The sequence below is a fragment of the Sus scrofa genome, chromosome 9, assembly GCF_000003025.6.
Source record: "Sus scrofa isolate TJ Tabasco breed Duroc chromosome 9, Sscrofa11.1, whole genome shotgun sequence".
Taxonomy (NCBI): domain Eukaryota; kingdom Metazoa; phylum Chordata; class Mammalia; order Artiodactyla; family Suidae; genus Sus; species Sus scrofa.
Window position 1 is genome coordinate 113,337,632 of NC_010451.4, and position 17,539 is coordinate 113,355,170.

General features: G+C 46.8%; 1 protein-coding gene across 1 annotated transcript; it reads left to right on the plus strand.

Annotated features, from left to right (window-relative positions):
* On the plus strand, positions 10,732-16,873 carry NOBOX (NOBOX oogenesis homeobox). The gene is given in 6 exon segments (NM_001195116.1): positions 10,732-10,778; positions 12,371-12,937; positions 13,343-13,449; positions 13,786-13,898; positions 15,024-15,328; positions 16,287-16,873. Coding segments are annotated over 6 exon segments (1,419 nt in total). The 5' UTR covers positions 10,732-10,753; the 3' UTR covers positions 16,589-16,873.

The window sequence follows — 17,539 nt, forward strand, 5'->3', positions numbered from 1 at the left end:
TCTATTTAGATTTAAGCGCATTTTTAAATTTTTTTATATTGAGCTGTAGGAGGTGTTTGTTTATTTTGGAGATTAATCCCTTGTCAGTTTCTTCATTTGCAAATATTTTATCCTATTCTGTGGGTTTTCTTTTTGTTTTGTTTACAGTTTCCTTTGCCACAGCAATCAGAGAAGAAAAAGAAATAAAAGGAATCCAAATTGGAAAAGAAGTAAAGCTGTCACTGTTTGTAGATGACATGATTGTGTTCCTAGAAACTCCCAAAGATGCTACTAGAAAACTGTTAGAGCTCATCAATGAATTTAGTAAAGTTGCATAATATAAAACTAATATGCAGAAACTGACTGAATTTCTATATGCTAACAATGAAAGATCAGAAAGAGAAATTAGGGAAATAATCCCATTTACCATAGTATCAGAAATAATAAAATACCTGGAAAAAACCTACCTAAAGAGATAAAAGAACTGTACTCTGAAAACTATAAGATGCTAATGATAGAAATCAAAGATGACACAAACAGATGGAAAGATATACCAAGCTCTTGGATTAGAAGAATCAATATTGTCAAAATGACTACACTACCCAAGGAAATCTACAGACTTGATGCACTATCAAATTACCAATGACATTTTTCACAGAAATAGAACAAAATATTTTCAAATTTATTTGTAAACACAAAAGACCCTGAATAGCCAACGCAATCCTGAGAAAGAAAAATGGAGCTGGAGGAATCAGGCTCCCTGACTTCAGACTATACTACAATGCAACAGTTATCAAAACAGTGTGGTACAGACACAAAAGCAAATACAGATCAATGCAATAGGATAGAAAGCCCAGAAATAAACCCAAGCAACTATGGCCAATTAATCTATAACAAGAGAGGCAAGAATATACAATGTAGAAAAGACACTCTCTTCAATAAGTGGTGCTGGGAAAACTGGACAGCTACATGCAAAAGAATGAAATTATAACATTCTCTAACACCATACACAAAAATAACTCAAAATGGATTAAAGACCTATATTTAATACCAGATACTACAAAAGTCTTAGAGGAAAACATAGGCTGAATATTCTTTGACATAAACCAGAGCAATATCTTCTCAGATCCACTTCCTAGAGTAATGACAATAAAAACAAAAATAAACAAATGGGACCCAATTAAACTAAAAGTTTTTGCACAGCAAAGAAAACCATAAACAAAACAAAATGAAGAACTTTATATGTTTAAGATGCTTAAAGGACAAGAACAATCACCTGTGATGAAGCAGGGGCAGTAAACTAGAGCCACATCCGGAAGAGCTAAGGTAAAATGTTTCCATTTTCCTCTAAGTACAATGGAAATTCATTAAAGTGTATAAATAGAAGAGTGACATCTGTGACAATTTACATTTTAAGACTATCTCCCTTGCCAGCTTTTGGAGAATGGATTACCATGGGACAGGACTAGATACAGAGAGATGAGTTTAGGAAGCTGTCACTGAAAAGGAGGCAGGCGGGGAGAAGGTCTTGGACCAGAGTGGTGATGACAGAGAGGAGTTAAAGGATTTAAGATGTATTTTTGAAGTTTAACTAGCTGGAATTTTTTGGAAGCCAATGTATAAACCGTTAGGGAGAGCACAAGGGTGAGTCCAATGGTGTGGCTGATACAAAGATGGGGAGAACTCTAAATGCTCCAAGTCTTGGGGCGGGAATCAGAAATTCAGTTGGAGAATATGGTTAAGTTTGAAAAGTCTGAAAGCCATTAAATCAGTGCTTGCCCTTGTTCATGAGCCCAAATAAACTGGGCCTTGGATCAGTACCTCTGAGGGCTCACATGAGAAATTGTATCTCCTGACTAAAGAAGATGGATCTCATAATGTCTGGTGTATCTCTCATTCCAAACATGGCTTTCCATTTTTGGTTTTGATTTGTGGTCACCCTGTTTTTAAAGTATGTTAACCCCTTCCTATATCTGCTTGCTTTAGCCTGATAGTCATAGAGGCTCAAATGCATTATTTAAAAAAAGAAAAAAGAATCTATATTCTCTTACTTTCCTTCTCCACATTCTATGGTTTTGATGTCCTTTTATTAACATCTTCATGTTTGTCCTTTTGCTATTCCTTGTGCTGATCATCACTTTTACAGTAGGGTTTTTTGATGTTGTTGTTGTTGTTGTTTTCCTCTTTCAGATCTGTATGCTGGCTTATTTAAGTGATTGTTTTCCAGTTGTGGTTTCCTCCATCCTATTTCTTCTTCTCTTTTAATTAAAGAAGCCCTTTCAGTATTTCTTTTAGAATGGATTTAGTATTGCTGTACTCTTTTAGCTTTTGTTGGAGAAATTCTTTATTTCCCCTTCTATTTTAAATGATATTCTTGCTGGATAGAGTATTCTAGGCTGCACATTTTTTCCTTTCAGGATTTTAAATTTATCTTTCCACTCCCTTCTGGCCTGTAGTGTTTCTGTAGAGAAATCAGCTGATAGCCAAATTAACCTTTTCACAGAAAAGAAAATCATGGACTTGGAGAACAGACTTGTGGTTGCCAAGGGGGAGAGGGAGGGAGTGGGATGGATTGGGAATTTGGGGTTAATAGATGCAAACCATTGCCTTTGGAATGGATAAGCAATGAAATCCTGCTGTATAGCACTGGGAACTATATGTAGTCACTTATGATGGAGCATGATAATGTGAAAAAAAAGAAAGTATACATGTGTGTGTGACTGGGTCACCTTGCTGTACAATAGAAAATTTACAGAACACTGTAAACCAACTATAATGGAAAAAATAAAAATCATTATATAAAAAAAATATGGCTTTCCACATCTCTGTTACTTTTTCTCCTTCTCTTTGGGATTGCCCTAAAGAAGAGCCTGACTGAACTCCAGTTGGCCAAGTTAAAGCCCATACTCCCTCACATCAGCGTAATTAATATATGTAGCAACCTGGTTATATGATAGAGACAATCAGAAAACTTTCTGCAAGCTGAAGACTAGGTCTAGCAGCCTATCCAATTCTATTGCTTCCTGGCCTATTCAACAGACTGCATGACAGGTTTTGCTGTCCTAATTATTTCTTGGGTAATCAATCTAGTTTTCTGTCATTTCATCTCCCTGCCTTACTACATGCACACCCAATATTTCACCATCCCCACCTGCATGCAGAGGAAGTTGCCGTGAGCTTCTAAGCTACAACAGTAATTTTGCCTGTGATTGACATCAAGCAGAAGGAGACTTTTATTTATTTATTTATTTTTTAAGGGCCATACCTGTGGTGTATGGAAGTTCCCAGGCTAGGGGTTGAATTGAATCTGCAGCTGCTGGCCTATGCCACAGCAATGCTGGATCCAAGCTGCATCTGTGATCTACACCACAGCCCAAGGCAATGCCAGATCCTTAACTCACTGAGTGAGGCCAGGGATTGAACCCGTATCCTAATGGATACTAGTTCAGTGCATAACCTGCTAAGCCACGACGGGAACTCCAGAAGGAGTTTTTAAAGACAAGGACACATCATCTTCTATTCCAAAGACCTGGAATTGTCACCTTATGTTACTGGACCTAAAATTTTTGTGCTCCAAAGCACAGAGGAGCCTGCTGACCATGACACGACCCACCTTTCACACTAGTCACAGGACCTGTAGGGTACCTGGGTCTCAGGAAACCAGAAAGGCTTCAAAGCCCGGGAAGACAGGAGTCCATGTCCCGACAGCAGCAACAGAATAGTGAGGACCACACCCTGGCCAGAAGCCAGAGCTCTCTTCCCACACAGTGAGGGCTCTCAGCAGAGCACTTCCTCCTGGGAGCCACAACCATACACCTGAACACCACAAAGATCTGTCAAGCCACTGGCAGAGGCATAGCCCCGGGATAGCAAAGGAAGGAAAACATTTTCTGGGGAATCTTCTCTCATAAGAGCTGCCCTACTGGCCTGATCCCTCCTTGATAAAACACTTTAACTATATGCTTGCCAGCCTGGCTGTCTATTTCTGTGCAATGAGCAACTCTGTGGCTCCTCGTGGGTTTGGGACTATACAAAAACAAAGGCCAGGTCAATCACCAACTGGAAAAGATTTTTTTTCTTTTCTTTTTTTTTTTTTTTTTTTTTTTTTTTTGTCTTTTTGCCTTTTCTAGGGCCTCTTCCTGGGGCATATGGAGGTTCCCAGGTTAGGGGTCGAATCGGAGCTGTAGCTGCTGGCCTACACCAGAGCCACAGCAACGCAGGATCCAAGCCGCATCTGTAACCTACACCACAGCTCATGGCAACAGCGGATCCCTAACCCACCGAGCAAGGCCAGGGATCGAACCCTCAACCTCATGGTTCCTAGACGGATTTGTTAACCACTGCTCCACGACGGGAACTCCAAGAGACTTTTTTAGAAAGTCTTTAATGGGGGGAAAAAAGAATTGGAAGGTTTATTTTACATTTGCTTTTGCTTTTTAATTAAAAAAAAAAAAGGAGAGCTTCCAAGTAAAACTTTTTGCCAACAAGTGGAGAATAGTTAAATTACAGTATGGCCATGTGCTAAATTTTGAACATGGAGATAATAAAGGAGTGTGCTTTTTACAGTATGTGGGGAAGGGGAAAGATGCTCAAAATTATATATGGAATATAATTATAATCAGGCAGAAACAATATAAAAAAGATCGTAATGGCAAAAATACTATAAGGAAGTGCACCAAACTGTCACTTGATGGAAAACTGTATTTTTTTCTTTTCTAATCATTCTGTATGTATCAACAGCTTCCAGATAACTATGCATTCCTATTGGTAAATATGCATTGCTATTATAATAGGCATAGTTATTTTACTTTTAAAACAGTCTAGATATAAATTCCTGTTGTGGCACAGTGGAAATGAATCTGACTAGTAACCATGAGGTTGTGGTTTCATCGCTGGCCTCACTCAGTGGGTTAAGGATATGGCGTTGCCATGAGCTGTGGTGTAGGTCACAGATGTGGCTCAGATCTGGCATTGTTATGGCTGTGGTGTAGACTGGCAGCTGCAGCTCTGATTTAACTTCTAGCCTGGGAACTTCCACTTCCATATGCCACGGGTGCAGCCCTAAAAAGCAAACAACAACAAAAAAAAGTATCAACTGGAAAACAAGGTTTAAGATGACAATAAATACATATTTATATAAAAAATTCCTCTACTTGCCTTTCTACAGCCCTGTTAAAGAAATAGATACAAGTGAAATCTAAAAGTTTTAAAATTATCATCAACAAAAGGTTAGGTGTGCTACTCTATACAAAATATCATTTCAGTGAATTAAATTTAACTGAGTTCAGGGAACTGAACTTGTGATTGGAACACTGGGATTAATAAATATATATGTGTGTATGTGTGTATATATGCATATTACTTTTTATTTTGGATAATTATAAGTATATATAATTACTTTTTATTTTTAGATAATTGTATATGCTTTTTATTTTTAGATATTGTAGTTTCACATGAAGTGGTAAGAAACAATACAGAGACCCTATTTACCCTTCCCCGATAGTAACATCTCGCACAACTACAGTATAATATCACACGAAGAGGAGTTCCCATTGTGGCTCAGTGGTTAATGAGCCTGACTAGCATCCACGAGGATGTAGGTTCGATCCCTGGCCTCACTCAGTCCATTAAGGATCCAGCGTTGTGTGAGCTGTGGAGTAGGTCGCAGACTGGCTTGGATCCCAAGTTGCTGTGGCTGTGGTATAGACCAGTGGCTGTAGCTCTGATTGGACCCTAGACTGGGAACCTCCACATGCCGTGGGAGTGGCCCTAAAAAGACAAAAAAAAAATCACACCAAGAAACTGACATTGGTACAACCCACAGATCTTACTACATTTCACCTGTTTTATACACACTTATTTGTCTGTATATGTATATACAATTGACCCTTGAACAATGCAGAGATTAGGGGTGCCAGACCTAATCGAAACCCTAATTGAAACTCCACGTTTAACTTAACCGTGGGCCTCTGTATCCGTGGTTCTTCCCAATCTGAGGTTCCAAATCTGCAGATTCAACCAACTATGGATTGTGTAGTTCTACAGAATTTATTAAAAAAAAAAAAAAACCTGCATAAAGGCGGACTCATGCACCTCAAGCCTGTATTGTTCAAGGGTCAACTTTATCTAGTTCTATGCAATTTTATCCCATGTTGACATGCAGGGTCAAGCCCAGCAGGGCCAAGATTCAGAACAGTTCCATCACTGTCGCTCCCTGGCACAGATGTACCCACCTTCCTCTCTCCCTCCCCTGCTCTCCAACTGCTGGCAATGATCAATTTTTGGTCAATGAATGATTATTGTTCCTATGTGCAAACCCCTATGCCAAGCACGGGAGGATCTTGATGCAAATATAAATGAAATAAACAGGAAAGCCTAGTGGTTAAGAGTATGGGTGGGAATCAGACTAACTGGGTTCAGATCTTCAGTGTGCCACTTACCAGCTCTGTGACCTTCAGTGAAACACTTAAGCTTTCCATGTCAGTTTCTTCTTCCATAAAATGGGGGTATTTGTAGAGCAAACAGAAAGTGCCTGGTGTGAATAGATGTTTGTTAACAGGCAGGAACTAGCGATCCCATGGAGCACACACAAAGCTCTCATCAGGTCAGCCCATGTTAAGTGATGGAATATCAACATAAACAGCATAGCGGGAGGACACAGGAAGGAGCCGTTCATGCTGACGGTGGGAAGCTAAGATACAGGCTTCTCAGGAAATATTCGGGTTGGGCTTTGAAGTATGAGTAGGACTCTGACAGAAATAACAGGGAAGGGACAATGTTCCATGCCTTAAAAAAGGATGTGATCTGTGGCCCTGAGGCAGGAGAAGGCAGAGGCCATTCTGAGAGAGGACTACAATGTTAGAACAAGAGGAGACTGTGAAGAGACAGCACAAAGGTGTGTAGGGGTGGAAGAGAGAAAGAAGGAGGAGAAGCGGCCACAGATGACCTCTGAGGGAAGGTCCGGGCAGGTTTTAAGTGGGTCATGAGTTCTACGGCTTTGAAATCCTGGAGGAGACCAGAATAGAACAGCAAGTCTGCCTCCAAAACATAGGAGCATCAGGAAGGGATTAGAATGGAAGGAAAAGTACTTTGTAAATTACAAAATACAAGCAATGGTGATTTATTACTACCATGCCGGATTAAAACTAACAGCATCAACCCCATGGCTTATATAGATTTGCTATTCTTGTTATACACATAAAATCTTGAGTCAGGGGCAAGGGGATTAGAAGTGACCAGGCACACTCAGGCCAGAACCTGTTGTCTCCCCACCAGGCAGTTTCTGCTTTAGCCAGGTGTTCTCAATGTCAGTTAGCAACTTCGAACCAGCCTGTCCTGGGGTTCCCAAAGGCAGCTCGGCAAATACTCTGGCAACTTGCACTGTCCCCCGGTTGTTGGCACCCTCAGTTTGGTCGTGGTGAGCCCGCAGCATTTATCTGATCACCTGGCCATTTGCCTTCCTTTAGGCTCAGGATGCCCTGGCCACTGACCCTATGACCAGCTCTGGCCTCCCTTTGCCTGGGACCCTCCTGAGCCTCCTGGTCGTTTCCCAGGGCCCTTACACCCATGTTCCTGGGACTGTGATCTCCCTACCCAGGGCTTATTCCATTTTCTGCCTTTCACCATTGTATTCTTGCCTCTGATGCCAGAATTTCCAATGACCTGTTGCCACCTACACCCATGGCCTGGCATGTTTCTACTTTGAAAAATTGTTTTCAACCAATAGCCTTCTGCCAGTTATTTTTCTCACAGAGAAAGAGGGATGAAGGACAAAGAATGTTTATTTCTCTTGCTTAAACTAACTGTATGGCTAACTACATAGACTGGGGAGAAAAAAGATGAATTATATTCTTTAGTAGCATCAGACCTGTTCCTTTTTGTTGTCTTTCTCTTATCCATGAGAACAAGATGTTGAAATAAGTGGTCCTGCTAATAGGATGAAGGTAGTGGTTTATAGTTTGGCTCTGAAAACTAAGGAAACCCCTAACCCCCAAGTAAAAAAAAAAACCCATCCCTTTAAATAAGGTGGAGAGTACGAACATGCCTGAACATAATGAAGGTGACATGTAAAATACAAGACTTAGAAATAAACATTCCATGGGTAACCCTACAACAGTATTTTTTGTCTTCCCACTAAAGAGCAGTCTCCTTTCCCTGCCTTCTCCCCTTGAAGGTGATCTGAGAAAGATACAACTCTTCACCAGCATATATTGAAAATACAACCCCCTCTCAACAAAACACATCGAGACACTCTCCAGAGCCTTCTTAGACCAAATTCACTCGCAGCCATCAATCAAATTTTGATGTAAATAAACACGCAAAACTATATCATTTTTGAAAGGCCACAATGCAGCAAGGCAATAATATCAAGACTGATGGAGGAAAAGAAAGAGTAAGGCTGGATGGGGAGATGGGGAGAGAGAAAGACTTCAAGTTTCCTAATGTTATAATCCAAGCCCAACATATTCAATTATTTATATATTAAGAAAATGCCAACAGGGTTAATTCCTTAAGTCTCAGAGCAAACACTTTTCTGCAATTAGACCCTGTATCTTCAGAGTTTTGTGGAAGGGTGGTGTCCAGTCTATGAGTGATTGAATCTCTGCTCTTCTGACCTTCACCCAGACAGAGGGCAACCAGACAGTGAAAGGAAATACAACATAAATGATGGCAAGAAGGATGATTTATTCTTAATATAATAAGATAATCTATTAATAAATTAATTGTGCCCTCTTCTCACTGCAGAAGACACCTCAGTAAAGGACAAAAGGTCATTTCCTTCCCCCACCATTCACTTCCCCACTCCTGTCCCCAGGAGGATTTTAGTTAACTTCGTTTTTGAAGATCTAAGAGCGTCCCAAACTCTAATGTGAATAAAAATCACCTGAAGGGCTTGTTAACAATTTCTGGATGCCTCTCTGGACCTATCAATTAAGATTTCTGAGAAAGGGGCCTGGAAACCACGGTTTTAACAAATTCCCTAAGAACTTCTCTGATCCATGGGGTTTTAGAAATACTCCTTGAAAAACACCAAGTCAAAAGAAACAATAAAATTGGACTACTTTTTACTGGTGTGGGAGCAGGTGAGCTGAGACTTCAGAGGAAAGGATGAGGTCTCGGAAGGCTCCTCTCCCAGGGAGCTTGGTTTTTTGTCACACAGGCAGGCAGGGGCTCCTGTAGGGTTTAAGCAAGGCTGTGACACAGTATGCCTGCCTCTCCCTTAACCTTCAGTTCATGGCCCAGATGTCACCCTTGCCAAGAGGCCTTTCCTGCCCTTCCCCCAAGACGAGCCCAGCCGAGGTTCCTGCTCCACTGTGCATCCTTCTAACTCACTACTGACCTGCTAGTATCGACACTGTCCATTTACTGTGTCATTGTTCTAACCCCCTCTCGCCCTAAGCTTCTGCGAGCAAGGAAGAGACGTGGGCACAGTGCCTGGCAGACAGTAGGTGTCCTAGTGTTTAAGCGAGCAGACTACTGTATTCCATTTACAACCATATCACCACCAAATGGTGATTTTTTACACAGACTGATTTCACTGACCCCCCCATTCCTTACTCATGAGGCCTAGAATGCTTCATTTCTAGCTGAAAACCAGGCCCTATTTCTAAATCCCTCATCTATCAGAGGATATTAGTCTTACAGGATTCAGAAAGAAGCATCAGATACTTGAAATTTTGATCATGTTGTCACAGAGTTAACTCGTTTATATTCTTATGTTTCAGAAAAAACTAAGCTCTCCTGACTCACGTGTGGAGACCAAGCTCCTTAAAGGAATTTAAGGCACAGGAAAACGCACTTATAGCACGAAAGCATGTGGTGTCCAGGGTGTTTTAAATCCTAAAAGCAAAACACCTGGATTCTGCTCTGGGTTTCCACCTTCCCACCTCCAGGGCCAAGCACCTGTTCCAATCTGGGCAGCACCTCTCACTCAAGGGCAGATGGAAGAGGCCATGGAAATTTTAAATTCTGAAACAATTTTATAAAGAAGGCAAGAAACATTCCTTAAACCGGGAGTCATAAAGATCATGCCCTTGAGATCTCCTTTATGAGACAAACCCCTTCACTCTCAGTGAATAAAAGTTATATCAAGCGGATGGAAGCATAATGACACAACTTTGACCAGCTTTGCCTTCTCCCGGCTTACCCTTGGCCTCCTGCACTCCTGCAACTGTGTCCATCCAAGAGGTACTGACTTCACCCAGTAGCCTGGGTTCTTCCAGTTTGTCCCCCAGGAGAGCTCTGTGGTCTGAGGACCTTCCAGTCAGCAAGGCGTCTTGGGGGCTCATTAATCCTGAGGCTTGGAGAAATCTCAAGAGCAGCTGGGTGAGGGGCAACCCTTACTCAGGGTCTGGGGCTTCCCGACTAAGCGGCTCCCAAAGTCCCCCTCTCACAGTTCACCTGGAAGGGCTCTTTCCAAGGCCGCCACCGAGCCCATTTCCAAGTCCTGGTGGGCCTAGACGGTCCCTAGCGTTTAAGGGCGCGCCTCCAGGGCCCCGACCACGCAGGCCCGCTCTGGTCAACGCCCCGCGCGTGCAGCTCCCACCCACCCGGGGAGGGGCTGCCTACTCCGCCCGCACCTGCCCCGGCTCCTCGGGCGCGGGGGTGGGAGGAGGTGCAGCCCCCAGGGCCTCACAGCCGGCAGCTGCCCCACGCACTGCCCCCCCACCCCCCCGCCGAGTGGGCCTCGCGGGCTCCTCACACCTGCCTGGGCTCCAGGCTTCATTAGGCGGCCCGGTGCAGCCAGGCGGCCGCGGGCGCTGGAGTCCAGGCCATGGAGCCCACCGGAGAGCAACAGGGTGAGTTTGCAGGGGAACTGAGGGCAGGGGCCTGGCAGCAGGCCTCAGGCTACTCTAGAGCTGGGGCAGGCCGGGACTCGGGGCGCTGGAGGGGTGGGGGGCCAGGGAGGCTACCCTACCAGTGCCCTACATCGTTGGGGCTCGAATCTCTCTACAAGTGGAGAAGGAACGCAGAGCAGTGATTCTTCTGCTGAGTTCCCACACCCACCACCCTTCTGACCAGCGCCTGTCATCCTGATACGTTGCACTTATTTAGCACCTACTGTGTACAAGTTTTGCTAGGCCACAGGGGCTCCTAAAATGCTGTAAAACCACTCTGTCCCTCCTTCCCCACTTCACCATCCAGCCTCGTGGCTGCCCCATGCCCTGGAGGCCTCCAAACCCTCTTCCCCAGCTTGTACCCTAGGAAACAGTCTGAAAAAGTACCTTAGCCCATGGCCTACATTTTTCTTTACACATGCTTAGAAAGTCATTCCTTAAGAAATTCTGTCTCTTGCAATTTTCATTTCAAAATACTTGCTCTTGGTAGTGAGCATCCATTTAAAAAATTCCAGTTTAGTTAGAAATGATAAAGCAGCTCTTGGGTGAGAGGGTTCTGGAGGTTATGTGTAAGTTGGGAGGGGAACAGGGGAGGGGTTGGTGACCCTGGGAAGGACTCTGACTAGTGATGAAGAGCACTGCGCTGTGTGATCTTGGGCAAATTCTCATCGTATTTCATCTATTTGAACGAGATATTCATATGCCTTCCTCCCAGGGATTAAATGCATACTGGACATTTAAGGTATTTAGCACAATGCCTGGGACATGGTAAACTCCTGCTGAATCAGTCATAGCTCAGGGAAGAACAGACAGGCTTGGAGGATGAGAGACAGGAACTTTCAGGGCCAGCCAGGTCACTCTTCCTTACCTGTAAAAGGAGGGCTGACCTAGGCCCCAGGCCCCTGAATGAGGTTCTGCTTTGCAGGGGCGGGGAATGGGAGTGTGCATGAAGGTGAGGAAGCTGGGCGAGGACAGAGTGAGTTCTGTGGGAGGTGAGGGTGGACATTCATGTTAGCTCCTTTGATGTCCTTGCCCAGCCTCCTGGAGACTATCCAGTCCCGCTCTGTCCCAGTTTAAGCACCAATGCCTGTGTCTGCAGCAGGAACAAGCTCCAGTCTGAGAAGCAGCAGAGTCTTAATCACTTCTCTCTCTCTCTTCCCAGTCCACAATTTGTCCCCTAGAAACACCTGAATAGATGCCTGTCCCCTCAAACTCACACGCCAGGTGTCTGGGAGAAAGTGGGGAACTCCCAGGGAACAAGTATCCCCAAATTAGGATTGCTTGCCTAGGTGTGAGAGCTCAGGCCCTCTCATAGTTATACCTATTTGCTTTCACATTTCAAAGCTGTGGGGTTACCTGATTTGATCCTCACACAAGCCTGAGATTGGAAGGTAAGCCTGGAATCATTACCACAGTTGATAAGGTAGACAAATTAATGCTTAAGATGAAATAGAGGAGGTGTTTAATGCTTAAGGTGCAGAGGAGGAAGCAGCATGTGCTCGTAGTCCAGGCTTTTCCTGGACTAAGGAAGAGTGGGTGCTGGCTCTCCACAGGCCAGGAGGGTGGAGGCAAGCCCCCGGCGGCCAGGCTGGAGGAGGAGGAGGAACTGCAGCGGAGCTCAACACCTCCAACACCTCCAGTGGGGCAGAAAGCCCCGGGTGAGGACGAGCCCCTCTCCTGCATGATCTCCAGAGAGAAGAAGCCATCAGAGGCCTCTGGAGAAATGGCTGGCCCTGATGTGGGGAGAGCCTCCCAGGCCGCCCGCTCAGGGGTGGCCCACAAAGACAGAGCCCTGGCCCCACCTAGAGCTCGGCCTCAGGGGGAAAGGTGTCCCCTTCCTGTGAGAAAGGGGAAGCTGGGGAAGAGGCCCTACTCTCCAGCCCCTGGCAAGCAGAAAAAGCCTAATGCTGCAGGTCTGGCCTCCACGGCATCTCCCAGCATCCCTGATGCAGCTCGTGACACGTACAACCCAGTGCCTTGTGGGTCAGGCTGGGGGTCCTGCCACCTGGCTGACCTCCTTAGCTCATTGACCCAGAACAACCAAAACACAGATCAGAAGACGAGGTCCCCAGAGGCCATCTGCCAAGGTCGGAAAAAGACTCGAACCCTGTACCGCTCTGGTAAGTCCCTGAAGGTGAGAGGAAACCCAAGGGATCTGGTGTCACCTCTGCGTCAGCAGAGCATGTGGCCCTGGGAGGCAGGCCTGTGGTTAGTTTGTACATTCCCTTGGCTGGATCCTCTCTTGACCTCTGCAGGGCCATGACCTCTGACCGTCAGAGGAAAAGGCTAGGTTTTCCCCTCAGAACATGAAATTGGGCCCCAGTTAGAAGGGGCAGGAAAGTAAACATTACGCCACTCCCTGCCACAAAGCCTGAGAGAGCAAGCCCAGCCCAGTGGGAAACTCAGTTGCAAGGCTATGGGAAGGCTTTTGGGTTGGGGACAGTGGTCCCATCTGGAAGGCATCTGTCCTTCTCCTCTGCTGCCATATCACTGGTGTTCATCCTCAAGCCACCGTTTTCTTCCAGACCAGCTGGAGGAGCTAGAAAAGTTCTTCCAAGAAGACCACTATCCGGACAGCGAAAAGCGCCGGGAGATCGCCCAGACAGTGAATGTCGCCCCCCAACGCATCATGGTAAAGGGGGCTGGCTGGCTGGTCTTGGGGTGGAGGAGCACCCACGTGCCGGAACTCTGTGAGAGCCGAGCAAGTACTCAGCACTTCCTGAACAGGGTTGGAATTTGGCCTCAGACAGGGCTGTGTTCTTGCCTGTTTTCACATTGCCGCGACCTTAGAATGTTTGAAGAGGAAAGTACCTCAGAGGCCACCTAGATGAAGCTTTCCATACCAACCTGACAGAGACAAACATGGAAGCAGAGTGGTGCAGGGACCTCCTACCGTCAAGAGCCACGTGGGGCTGAGCCTCAGGCTCTCCCTTGTTTCTTAAGTTCTTTGAGTGTCTCTACTCTACAGGTGTGGTTCCAGAATCGCCGGGCAAAGTGGCGAAAAGTGGAGAAAATGAATGGGAAGGAGAACAAGGACACTCCTGCAGGCGCTGAGCCTTCCCCCACCAGCAACCAGGGCAGGTAAGAATTTCTCCTCTTCCTGGCCCACCCGCCCTCAGGTAGGAGGTGGGGTCTATGTTTGGACCCTGGGGTCTAGAAGGAGAAAGTGTTGGAAGGCTGGGCATAGGGGGTTGTTGGCTAACATTTAGAGGGATTTGGCCAGATGGAGTTGGAAGTTAGGAAGTTGCCAGTGCCTTCCTTGGAGGGAGGCAGAGTTTGGCAATCTAGGTCTCTTCCCCCCACCCCCCCACCCCCGCCTCCTGCGTTGAAGCTACAGTCTTCATTCTGTCCTCCTCCAGCTCTGCAGCTGAGCCACCACCTGCTGTGCCCACCGACCCCGAGCCTGAGATCTTCCCCCAGGAGCCCCCTCTGGATCCCCTGCCGGGTGAGCTGACTGCTTCCAGAGAAGGGTTGTCTGGTGAAGGTGGCAGGAACACAGTGAAGTCTAAAGGGTCTTTCTTGATAGACATGGGGTAGCCAGGGCTCTCCACTGTTCTGTTTGGTGGGGCCTCTTCAGAGGGACCTGTGCATGGCGCAATTTGACCACCCGGTGTTGCCAAGCCTGCCCCCCATTTGCTTACTCTTAACCTCCACTTTGACTTCTGTTCCTAGAGCCCCCCATGCTGCTGACCTCTGATCAGGCTCTGGCCCCAAGCCAACAGAGAGTGGCAGTGACCCCACCGCTCTTCAGCCCCCCACCTGTCCGAAGGCCAACCTTTCTTTTTCCCTTGGCTCTGACCAAACTCCCCAGCAGATGCCTCTTCTGCTGGATACTCCAGGCAGTGACAGCAGCCACAAGGATGGCCCTTGTGGATCCTGGGGGACAAGGTACGGCAGCTAAGGGGAGTGGTACCTGAGTTATCATGGGAGAGGGGTAGGAAAAAAGAGAGAGGGAGATTGAGAAGGTAACAGAGAAGCAAGGAGTGGTAAATGTAATGAGGATTAAAAAGATAAATGGATCAGGGAAGGATCCAGGCTATTACAGCAGTAGAGCAGGAATGGGGAGCTAGATGAAGGAAAAGGAAGGGAGGAGGCAGTAGGCCTGGGGCCTTGGCGGGGCAGTGGCAGGGGACACCTGCTGTGTGGTGGGAATGGGGCAGCCATCAAGCCTCATGAAATCACGAAATACTTCTCTGTCCCCCGCAGCATCATGCCACCACCCGCCTGCTCTTACTCAGAAGACCTGGAACCCCAGGATTATCAACCCAGCAACCAGCCAGGGCCATTCCCCTTCCCCCATGCTCCACAGACCCAGCTTTTCCAACCTCCCCAGCCCCAGTTTCCATACCTGCAACCTTTCCCCTTCCACATGCCCAGCTCATTGATGCCTCTGCTACCGGAGGACCCTCTCTTTGCATTGTCCTTTGGCAGCAATGCGAACACAGCCCGGAGCTATTTCCCAGGCCCTCCGCAGGGGCAGTTCCTGCTGCAGCCACCTGCTGGCAACATGGGTGAGTTGTGGCTAGAAGAAAAGGTGCCCTTGGTGACTGAGGAAGCGAGAAGGGAGAGGCCTCAGCTGCAGGGCAGGGCCCAGGATGGGGGCGTTCCTTGCGTTCCATTGTCTTTTTTTTTTTTTTTTTTTTGTCTTTTTGCCTTTTCTGGGGCCACTCCCATGGCATATGGAGGTTCCAAGACTAGGGGTCTAATCAGAGCTGTAGCTGCCGGCCTATGCCAGAGCCACAGCAATGTGGGATCCAAGCCGCGTCTGCAACCTACACCATAGCTCACAGCAACGCCGGATCGTTAACCCACTGAGCGAGGCCAGGGATCGAACCCACAACCTCATCGTTCCTAGTCGGATTCGTTAACCACTGATCCACAACGGGAACTCCTCCATTGTCTTTAATGAAGCTTTTCTTCCCCAAGTTTCTTGGAGACTGCCTAGCAGAGTAGCAATCAGCAAGAGAGCTGTGAGTGAGGAAAAGCCAAGTTTGCAGTCCAGCCCTGCAGTCACCAGCACTCCTGAGTATCCTGGACTCTGAAATGGAAATAATATTCCCATAGTTAGATGGTTTGGTGAGGATTAGGAATGACGTGAGTGAAATACTTGGCCCAGCATAGATGGCAGCTAATATGAGTACCTGATGGGCCACCTAGATACTTGAAATTGTGGAAGCAACTATCTTTTGAAGACTTAAGTTCCAGTACAAAGAGAGGAAAGATGCTGGTTCCCAGTGCCCTTCTGCCTGCATGAGAGGCACTCGGCCTGACTCACGCTCCATTTTGTGTCACTGTTACCAAACCACAGGACCCCGAGTCAGGAGCGTGCCTGGTCCTGAGGGGAGATGCTCTGGGGTCCTAACTTGTATTTCTGTGGAGCAGGGAGGGGCCTCTGTCACAGAACCTGTTGTACCTGTGGTTAATACCTTTCATCCTACTTCACCTAAGCAGTGCCCTTTGACCCCACAGGTACAGTCCCCTGGAATGACCCCTGCTTGCCAGACCTGCCCTTCCCTGGTCCTTTCTGTCCACAAGCTCTGGGGTCCCCCCCAGGAATTGAAGACTACTTCCCAGATCTGTTTGCTGCCCCGTATGCTCAGGCTTTGGGCAGGCAGCCTTCGCCAGGCCTCGCCCGGCTGCCTGAAGGGGCCAGGCCTGGAGCAGGGCCTCTACTCAGTAAGGCCCAAGAGGAGCCACCAACCTCCTCTGCGGAGCTGCCCTCAGCACCTGAGGAGGGCCGAGAGGAAGACCAGAGCAGCCACGGCCCCTAGTCCTGGGGCAGAGTAGAGAAGAGGCTGCCCTGCCAGAGAGGAATGGCAGTTGAATGCTAGAAAAGACTGGACTCTATTAATGGGGGCAGAAGTCAGGGTTCCCCCCCGCCCTTGGTGGGCTCATCTTGCTGAACATTGATTTGAGAAGGAAGAAGGCTGACCCTCCCTTCTCCCCTAAACCTCTGCACGGTATTAGCTCTGAATGTTGTATCAGTTTATGTTATTTTCCTCGCTACGCAAATGAGCCAGAGTGTCCATTGTAAGCAGTAAACTAAACTAGTCTACTCCTAGGTCTCTCTCTGTCATTACGTGTCTCCTCACTCATGCCCGTGAAGAGTTGTGTGTCCTTCAGTGCCTCCCATGCAGGTGACCAGACATGGATGTCGTCCTAGGCGTCCAGGTGGGGTCCTCATGGGCATGGTCACGGGGGCCTGGCATCCTTCCTGGGCCTGGGCTCCTGCTGGATGAGCCATTGGGCACCTTGGGCCTTGTCTTCAGTCCTGCCTTTAAACCATGTTCTAGTCCTAAACCCATAACGGGCCTGAGCAAACCTGAGCCCATCCCAACTCTGGAATTTGGACCCTGCAGGGATAGGATTACAAGAGACACCCGAGGCTATTTTAGGTCAAGTCTCTAGAACTGTAAACTATGACTTATTTTCCCAAAGCTCTTTTTTTCGCCTGGAGTAGGGGTGAGTGGGGGTGGGGGGTAAGAATGAGGGGTGGGAGTACCAAGAAGAGGATGCTCTTATATAAATATATATATAAATAAATATTTAAAATATTTAGATATATTTTAAATATAAAATGCTATATCTGCTGGACCTGTGGTGCCCTAATATCAGGGCTATTGATCCAAACCACTTCACAGTATATTTGGGGGTGTGTGTGTGGGGGGGGTGCCAATAGTATGATTATTGGAAAATACACAATTTCAAAAATATGTATTATA